This window comes from Aythya marila, assembly GCF_965140915.1.
Source record: "Aythya marila genome assembly, chromosome: 5".
NCBI classification, from domain to species: Eukaryota; Metazoa; Chordata; class Aves; order Anseriformes; family Anatidae; genus Aythya; species Aythya marila.
In genome coordinates, this window is record NC_139046.1 from 15,717,359 (window position 1) to 15,727,527 (window position 10,169).

Here is a 10,169-nt window from a genome sequence, read left to right on the forward strand (position 1 = left end):
TCTCAAGCCTCTTGCTGCAGCTGTGACCCATGAGGCCTTCCAATGTCTTGTGTGGGTGAGCACTCAGCAGCAGAGCAATCATGATGAAGGTGGGGACATACAACCCCTCTTTCAACAAGTCCGGCCTACTTCCTCAGGCAGTTCTTCTGGCTCCTACCCACAGTTAAGTGGTAGAGGTGCAGAACATATGTGAAAGCCCATCTGGGTGTCTGCCTTTTGGGTTGTGGCACAGGAGTGAGTTACAGCGGGATAGGTGAGGAGGCAGCACATTGTCTCTTCTGTTGTAACTGCCCCTGTGGCTGTCAATACTTCACAGAAATTGGGTGATAATTTCGAAAAGTTTGCTCCTCTCTGAAAGAGGAGTCACCTAACTCACATTTTCATAAAGGTAAGAACATAGGGAGATGAAGACAGGTTTCAAGTTCACACTCCGGTTTTGCTCTGAGTGAGTTGTTCCTGTGCCAGTTAGTAGGCTCTTAAGGTTACAACCACAAAGCGAGGATTTGCAGTAGATCCACTAGAGCTCACCACTGCTCACTGGCTCTCCATCCATCAGGATTGTCTCCATGCTGATCCCCGTGACCAGCCGCACCCGTGTCAAGCGTAGCGGCATTAGCCCCCTTCATTTAGCAGCTGAGCGCAACAACGATGACATCTTGGAAGAGCTGATTGATGCCGGCTATGAGGTGAACACCAGCCTCTCCACTGAACGCTCCTGCCTTTATGAGGACAGACGCACCACCCCCCTCTATTTTGCTGTTTTTAACAACAATATCTATGCCACAGAGCTCCTGCTGCAGGCTGGAGCCAACCCCAATGTTGACCTCATCAACCCCTTGCTCATCTCCATCCGCCACGGTTGCCTGAAGACCATGAAACTGCTTCTTGACCACGGAGCAAACATCAATGCCTATATTTCGAGCCATCCCACCACATTTCCAGCAACCATCATGTTTTCAATGAAGTACCTTTCTGTGTTGAAGTATCTCCTGGATCTGGGCTGTGATGCAGTTTCCTGTTTTCAGTGTCAGTATGGAAATTGCCCACACCCTGCATTAAATTACAGACGGGACAGACTTAATGATCCTCAGCTGTCCACAGAACCAACTGTAATACAGGTAAGCACAGCTTAACCTACCTTTAACACTTCTGAGGACCTCTCTCACCTATACATCTTTATAACTCCATGTATTTCTTTTCCCACGTTTCCTGTGAGAGAAGTTGCCTTTAGTCCTACTTTACTTACGTAAAAATAAGGCTTAATAAGAGTATGTGAGAGCTCCAAGTCCATGTTCAATGAAGTGGGGAGAGCGGGGAGAAGGAGAGGGGAGATAGGCAAAATCTGCTGTTGCCCTAGCCTAAATTTCAGGTGAATTATAGGCATCTTGACAGCTTTTGCTGTCAGATCCACAATACTCTTTTCCTCTGGACCTGAGGTGCCAGGAGTGAAGCATGTTTTCTTGACAGGCAGTGTCAAATGGGCAATGGAGACATGCCTGTATTTCTCACCCTGTAACACCTGTTTTATCTAATAGATAATTTAAACTCATGGTTAAATTAAAAATGTATAGTCCTTCACTTTATGAGGGTAAACTAGTGAATGTAAACTGGAAAAGCAGCCAGGAAGAGGGTGTATAAATCACTACATTAGCTACATGATTGCACATTATATTCAGTTTTCAAACAAGATTAGGAGATTTAGATCCATGACTCCATATCTTCAAAGCCACCTACAGGTTTTAGATGACCATGTCTTACATGTGTATCTCTGCAGTCCTTTCCAAATATCAGCCACCATTTGCATTGAGCTGGAATTGGATTTTCAGTCCCCATAATCTCAGATTTCACTTTTTTTTTGGTGTGTTATCTTTTCCTGTTGATTCCTTCCAAAATATCTCAAGGAAAATCTGACACTCCAGTCCAAATTTACTATCCTTCAACATAAGACACTACAAAAACTATCAGCACGGCAGTTCTCTTTCTCTTTTGCAAAGCATTAGGGAAGCAATAAGTCAACTCCTGTATAGATTAAGTATACTTTTGTGTGATTTAGAAGATAGTGTCACTTAGGCCAAAGAAATGATCACCAATAAACCGAATCATCTCTGAGTCTTGAACCATGATAAGGTAGGACTAGAGTGAAAGAAGGCTGGAGCTCCAAGGCGAAGAGAGCGGATTTGTCTGTACCCCCTGTGATATCCTGTCCACACAAAAATTGGTCTGTTTTTACTTAATTGAATGTGGTATTGCCTTCTGGATGTCACCTAACACAGGTTAAAAATAACCTGTAATGAAATATTGTGTCACACACAAACAGAGCCGTCACCTCAAAAGTCAGACCACATGAGGCAGAAGAAGCAAAAGCTGTGTAAAATTGTATCTGTGCCTAGAGAGAGATTGTTGAGGGACAAATGCACATGGAGCAGAAAAAAAGTGATGCCTTCCCTCCAGTATTAATTTAAAATTGCTTCTTAGTGCTAGGTTTCTGGCTAATAAAAGTAAGGCTTGTCTGGTCTAGCTTTGTGACGTGGCTCTGATATGGTTTGTATTCTAAAATACAGAACGTCACATGAAACTGTAGCTTTTCTACACAAAAGATGTGCATTTCTTATTTTCCTGTGTGGAATTACATAAGGAAAATAAATCTGAATTAGTCTTTACACAGTAAAGACTATGAGCTATTGGAGGTGGATTTGAAAAATACTTAGCTATAAATCATTATTGCTTCTACTGAATTAGTGTTTCCTGGAGAAAGCGAGTGCAGAAAAATGCATGCTGTCTCAGTCCCCATTTCCCGAATTGCAGTGTCAAAACCATGGACGTGGGGAGTGAAGCAACCTACTGCCGCGAGAGGGCATTCGGGGGCCTGCCAAGACTTCAGGCAAAGTATGTTCCGAGTCCAGAGTCACTCTGTCCCCGAGACAATTCCTCTGCCTGTAGTTGCAGTTTTGCATTATTTTGCTTCAGTTTGCTCTGCTTGCTTTCTTGTAACATGTTTTGAAACCTTTTTAATCTGGAAAACATTTTCGTAGGATGAGCTCGTGAATAGGGAAGAGAGAAAAAGACAGGCAAAGTCTCTGGCAGAGACAAGAGGAGAGCAGTAAGATCTGGAGTTTTATTACTCTGAAATTGTATCCTCATTTAAATTCTGTCAAAGTGGAGTTACTGCTTGGAGGTGTAGTGCAGAGCCCCAGTTTGCACGCTGTATGTGTAACTGCATGGTAAGGGCATACACTGGAGAATGTCAGATATGCCAAACTGAATTTCCTATAAACAATTTGGTAGAAAACTCTGTGTTGCCCACTGGGAGCCTCCCAACATTACTATATTTAATTTTTCTGACAAACATTACATGGGGATGCTCGGAGAAACAAAGCCAGAAGAACAGTAAACACCTCTGAGGATGCTCTCACCTGGAATTAAATGACCTTATAATTCTCTACAGCTTTATTCTTCCTAGGTGTGCTAATATTTTATTTCTGAATAAGAATATCCACAGAAAATCTTAATGCATTCTGAGTTAGTGCCCATACATGCACAGTCAAAGGAGATCTAGTTACAGGAGCTTAAACTGAAAGAGGTTTAGTCTGGTGCATTTTCTTTCTCATCTGGGGTGGGCTTGGAAGGTGCAGACAATTTCAGTGACTAAGAAGATGGATGGTGCTTAAGTCACCATTATTCAATAGTGTCCAGCTATGTGTCTGAGTTCTCATCCACACAGCATGATTTAGTTCATCTTAACTTATCTGACTGCTCATATGCAGATAAATCCACAGATATCTTCATCATATGCAGCACCCTAACAGAGATAGATGGAGCTGTCTGGTATAACACATGCATTTAAATCAAAGTGGGAAGGCAAATAACTATTTTTTTGAAATGACACTGCTTAAAGTCAGCTCTGTGCTTCAGTATTTCCATAAGCAGCCCTCCATGCTAAAGCTCTGAGTACTCTGCAGCTTGCCCTGTGGGCAACAGATGCCAAGAAGAGAAAGGGACCCAACATGCTGGGTCACAGTGCCCTGAGCTGCATGCACCTTGCAGCAGCTCCCTCATCTGCTAAGGGCAAACCTCTGAGGGCTCTTCTTCCTACACATTCCCCTGGTAGTAGAACTGTCAGACCCTGTAAACAATTCAGCATCCTTTCTGTGCTCCAGAGATAGGACTCCAGCAGGGTTTTATGTCCTCCTGTAGCTGCAAAGAGAGGATTCTGTCCTCAGTTGGGAAAAAAAAAGGGGGGGAAAAAAAAAAAAAAAAAAGCATTAGTAGAAGTTTTCCCATGGTAAACTGGAAATAGCCTTCACAGCTGGTAGAAATTTGGGACCAAACAAGTAGCTGGGATTGTTGCTGTTGTCATAGCTTCTGAGGGTGTATTCATCTCTCACTGACTGTAGTGAATCTCTTTTTTCTTGAAGTTTTGTGACATGGTGTCTACTCCAGAGATGAGTCGCTGGGCTGGGCCAATTATTGATGTTCTCCTGGATTATGTGGGTAACGTGCAGCTCTGTTCCCGTCTCAAGGAGCATATAGACAGCTACGAGGACTGGGCTGTCATTAAAGAAAAAGCAGGTATGGTCACTCAGAAGAGAATCCACCATTGGATTCAAAATGTCAGTCACCATCTCCTCTTAGAGTTTTCATTCTTCCTGTTGAAAAGTCCTGTAGGTTTTTAACCTGATCTCTGCAGGACCAGACAGTCAGTATCCATCCCTTAAACTCAGAAGAATTTCCCTACTGAGACTGATTTACATTTTGGACCAGTTATGAAGCACTAGAAATTGCTGGGTTGCAATTCACTCTGATGTTCAATCCATCAGCTGTGGATCTGTCCCACTGGAAAAAAGCCTTTGCAGTGCAGGAAGGCTTATTTAGCTTCACCTGGGATGCAGGCAGATCAGCGTAAGCGGCCAGCATGACCATCTCCAGAGCAGGCCAGCAAGCACCAGTGGCTCTCCTCAAATAGTCTTTCTCACAGGATCCAAAGTCTTTCCTAGTCATTATCAGAATTAGTTGTCCATCACCAAGCTAAACTGGGAAGGTTTTGCATTTATTTTCAGTGGGGAGGAGGAGTACTGTGAAGCAGCTTGCTTAAGTCCTCCCAGAAAGCCCACTGCTAGGCTGAGATGGGATACAGCACCCATCCTCCAGCCCTGCTTCCTTTCCTACGCCATGAATGAGCAGCCACTGATGCCAGACACATTATCTCTCCATTACATAAGTCCCATTTTTCCTCCTCCCATTCTCCTCTTGCCACTGTCCCAGCTGTCCCTCTCAAGTTCAAACCTGCTCTGCTCATGTTTCTGACCTGCTTCTCTTTCAGAGCCCCCACGACCCCTTGCCCATCTTTGCCGTGTCAAGGTACGAAGCCTGATCGGAAGAAACCGCATTAAACTTATTGACACCTTGCCTCTCCCGCACAGACTGATTCGATACCTACAGCACGACTACACGCAGTGACCTCAGGCATAGCAGACATGCAGCGGCTTCCCGGCACGGCACCTGACACCATCAGCATGGTAAGGGTGCACGCCACGCGCAGTGGAGAGGAATTGCTGCTGGCTTGGTCAAGTGCACTCCAATGATTAATCTAAAATCTAAAAGAAATATGCTTCTGGAGCACAAGTAAGAAGAAAATGGAGGAGGCAGATAAACATTAGGTTTTGCGGGAGAAAACACATGTGATTCACCTCAGAGCTTGGTCTGCAAAGAAAAAGAAATGAAAGGCAACTCTGAAAAATGAATAGTGCTGAAGCAAGTACCAGTGGGAGACTGAAAGGTATCCTGGGGTCTAGTGGAGCTTAGCATCCTTGCTGTGATCACAATTCAGAAGTTGTCAAGAGTCAACGTATTTGGGAAAACAATCACATTTCATTCACTGACTGAGATTTTTATTTTAGTTTCTACTCTATGTTTTGGATTTCTGCTCAGTGTGCTGATTGCTGATTCTCTGATAGTTTGACACCAGCTTGTTAACACTTATACTTTTATTTTTTTGGACCTTTCTTATTGAGTAGAGTACTTGATTTCTGAACATTCAAAGCTCAGAACTTTATGCTGATGCTGAGTCCTTTAACACTCAAGGGAAGGTTTATTTAAGAAGGGTGTAAGAATTGCATTTACACACAGCAAATACAGTTCATGTTGTATTACATTTACAATAAGAAGAAGATGAAATTCTGCTTGAGAGAATTTTCTAGACTGGGGGACTTGAAAGAAACTCTGAGCTCTTTTTTATTTTTTATTTTTCATTTCTGTAAATTAGAAGTAGCTGCACTGTAAACAGTAGCTTAAGTCTGTCATGAAGCTGATGTCAGAACAGAACAAAGGCCTAGAGGAGCATCAACAGTGACAGAGAGAAAAGAGGCAAGGTGTATAGGGAAAGACAACACTGCAAAGCCAACTTTATCTGTTGTTCCACTGGAAGATCTCATACCTATGAAATCCAACCTCTCTTACCTCCTTGGACCTCTCTGGCTATAACAGTACCATCACTGGAAGAAAAGAGGGAGTATCTCGAAATGAGGAAATGCAGACTTTGAGATTTAAAAAAAACAAATGCACAAAATTAGGCATCTAAAACTTTATTCAGATTCTTAAACAATGCCAAGTTGCTTGTGCTAGGTGTAGTTCCACTGAAGCCAATGGGATGACATTTGGTGTCAGATATTACTGAGGCAGAATAAAAGTCCAATGATTTAGCCCTGAATTTCCTGACTTTGGAAGTCTGAAGTATCTATTAGCTCCCTTTGACACTGATGAAAGTTATTATCTCAGCTTCTTTGAAAATTAGGTCACCTATTTACAGCTCAGATGCACAACTGATTTATGGCAGCTTAACAAGTTGCCATCTATCAGCTGAACCACCATAATTGTCCGTGAAATTCTTTTATTGAAGTTTTTAACAAGTCACAATCCCGCACAGCTGGGGAGGCTGAGGAGCCCACGAAGGGTTATTGGCAGTGTCTGCAGCTCAGTTGACAGGTGTGCCTTGCTGAACCACTGCAATTTGATGCATGCCTCGGTCCCACCCAGGCACCTAAGTAGAGATGAAAGAGCCTAAATTTGTAACCATGTCTTGGTGGATCTTATGTTAGAAGAATGCCCTTTATTACCTTAGGTAACAAAGGAGCTGTGCAGTAGGGTTTGTTTTGATTCCCCACCAGAAACCTGACAGATCTGTTCTTTGTTTGTTGGCCTGCGTGCCATGGAACCAGGTACAAATACAAGTAGGGAAAATGCATTGCACCAACTTTTCTTTGTGTGGAGTTTTACACTTTAACACAGGAGTAAAAGTGTGTTGCACACATACAAGTCTGTCTGGGCACAGAAATCCAGATTCTGTGATGATTTTGATTGAAATGCGTTCAGCGCTCTTGGGATAGGATGTGAGTGAAAGCAGAAATGGTTACAGCTAAGGGCACTCTGTCCATAGCTGTCCCCTTTCCAAATGCAAAAGCAGTTGAAAAAACAGTTTCAATTCACACTGAACTGTCACCTTCTTGAAAAGCTTTGGAAAGCCAGGTGAGATTCCTCCACTGCTGAAACTTCATTCAGTACCTTCCATTACCGCCAGGACCTGAGCCCTTGTCCTGCAGCATGAGCCCACCCCTCCTATAGGAAGGAGTGAGGTCCCTGGAGGCACCATGCCATCTGCCCGGTACAGCCATCAAGAAGATGGAGACTCCCAGTGACACCAGATAGGAGCTGGCCACCACTGCTGGCTGTACAGAGGACAGCTGGCTGAGCAGGCCGCTGAAACCTCCCCCAGCCTTTGTGAGTCTATCATCTTTAGAGCAGTATTGCCAGTGGAGGCCCTGTAATTGTAAGCAATAGTTTGAAAAATGGAAAGCCACCTGTGGAGGTCTTGCATCCCTCACCTTACAGGGCTGAGCAGTGAAGGTCTGGGTCTTACTCATATTGTTGTAAATCAGAAGAGAAATCCTTGAAATTAAATGAGTGTAACAGAGCAGAATTGTAGGGGGTGAGAGACACACAACATGGCCTGGTGGAGACCATTTACTTAAGCATTTTTTTTGGTGTGCAGTGATAACCCTGGAGATTTCTGGCTGGTAGAAGGGTTCAAAATGACCACCTGCATGCATAACTGCAGGAGTGTGTTAGCCATCCCAAACTGGGAATTTCCCCTGAACCAGCACTGTTATGTGTACAAAAATCTCACAAGCTGCAATTTCTTTTTATGTCCTTGGACAAGCCCATACTGGGTTTGGGCAGAGCAAATACAGAAAGTCCATTTCTTTTTTTCAGTCAAAAGACCTTCACCTCTTTTGGGAGACACGTCCTGGTTGCTCACATCTGTCTGTCTTGAGCCACAGAGCCAGTGGCCTGATGTGAACATACCAGAGCTGCAGGAAGGGCAAGGGCCCACACAGAAGCAGGAGAGACAGGGATGTTAGAGGGGGAATCTAGGAATTATGTTATTGCGTTGTTTCTGCTTGATCTTTACTGCGACCCTTCATACAGTCAGTTTACATTTATTTGCACTGAAATGGAGCCAACTACCTCTCCTACACTCCGGTCACTGACACAATGTTTTATGTGTGATACTGAATCTGCACAAAAATGACTATCATTTACTGCATCTGTCCAGAAGTTGCTGTGAAAAGACAGATACCCAACATCACAAGCAACCCAAGCTTTGTAAGCAGATCAGTTGTCCCAGTACAGGGGGAAGTGGCTTGTTTATATGGAGCATGTTAGAATCCTTCAGAGATGATGACTTTTTGTGAAACGTTGTAGGAGTATTTCATGACCAGGTTACTGTACTTTTTCTTACTGCAACATGTGCAATTCACTTTATGTTCTTGTGCACTTTTTTGATTTTTTATTTTGTATCAATGCTTTTTCATTTACCTCTCCCTTCCCATTATTTATGAAAGCTATTGTAGTTTCAACAGTTTAAATTTGCACTGCTGTAGTAAATAGCAGCTCTCAGTTGTTATGTTTCCATCTTTCAAACAAAGTACAAATTAAACAATCAGACTCTGAAGGGTTATCATCTGTTCTGAACAATAGTATTGAACAACCAAACACTATAACAGCCAGGAAAAGTCTGAATCAATCCAAGCTTGAACAATTAATAATTTTGATGGTAATCTCAGGGGTGAGAGAACAAAGTATTGCAAGAGAAGAGAGAGAGTTGTTATTCTTTGCAAACCTTTTGGAAAGTCTCATGCATCTCCATTCAGTGATTCTGAATATACTTAACAATTCTCTTCTGTTCATTTGTGTTTTACTTCACTGCTGCTCCAGTTCAGAGCTCCAGCAAGGGCCAGTTCCTGCTCTGGGCTGGGGAGGGAAGTTCCATGTCACGAAGGAATTTAAGGCTTTTAAAACATAACATCAGCCTGAATCTGAGGGTAAGTGTGTAAATTTAAGTGCATTGGCACTATAGAACCAGAATGGTCTGGTTCTATACTTTGACTTAAAATATGCTATACAGCTATATAAAAAATGTACAGCAACACACATTCAAATAAAAAGTTAAAAATAAAAATAATAATAATTAAAAAGGTATCTAAAAGGTAGGAACTTGTTTTTAACTCCTTTCATTTTCTGGATGTCTTCAGAAATGAAATTTCTGCAGAAGCTATCCACTTTGCCAAGTATTTCAATGTTGATAGAAATCCATATTCTTGTGCAACATGCAACACTTTCAAATTTCTCCCCTGAAATCAAGCAGGAGCAGTTGCCCACAGCAATTTTTGCAATACCCGCTGCTCATTCCATGAGCTGCTCTGGTCACCCAGAGGGAAATCAAGAGTGATGCCAAGGAGGCTGCTCTGCATTGGCAACACTGAGAGAGAGCAGTTCAGCAGCAGGCTTCATCTGGATTACAACAGTGACACAGAGCTGTTTATGTGAGAAAGTGCTCCTATTTCCTTGTAAAAAATACCTTGCCTATGGCTCCGCGATTTTAGAGCCATAATTCTCCTCCCACTAAAGTAAATAGGGCTACTGTTTCTGATTTTTGTTGGAGTCTCCTTATATAGAGGGACAGTCTCCTCGTGGATTTTTTTCCCCAAAAGAGAAAACATAAAGACATAAGTATATTCATATCTTCACTTCTGGATCAAGAGCTAACCTGATGCCTTTATATCTTAGACCATCTCTTTACCACCTTGCACCTTGCATGTAGTTGCATGTATGCA

At 42.8% G+C, this 10,169-nt stretch overlaps 1 protein-coding gene across 2 annotated transcripts in view; it reads left to right on the forward strand.

The window, feature by feature from the left end:
* The window catches only part of ASB2 (ankyrin repeat and SOCS box containing 2), a 30,223-nt gene extending 20,266 nt beyond the window's left edge, over positions 1-9,957 (forward strand). The window contains exons 7-9 of one of the 2 annotated variants that reach the window (XM_082762529.1): positions 557-1,118; positions 4,416-4,569; positions 5,321-9,957. In XM_082762529.1, coding sequence (XP_082618655.1) covers positions 557-1,118; positions 4,416-4,569; positions 5,321-5,457 — 853 coding nt within the window. In that variant the 3' untranslated portion in view covers positions 5,458-9,957. The remainder of the gene's footprint in view (positions 1-556; positions 1,119-4,415; positions 4,570-5,320) is intronic. The other variant, XM_082762528.1, reaches the window with a different exon arrangement.
* Positions 9,958-10,169: the final 212 nt, after the last annotated feature.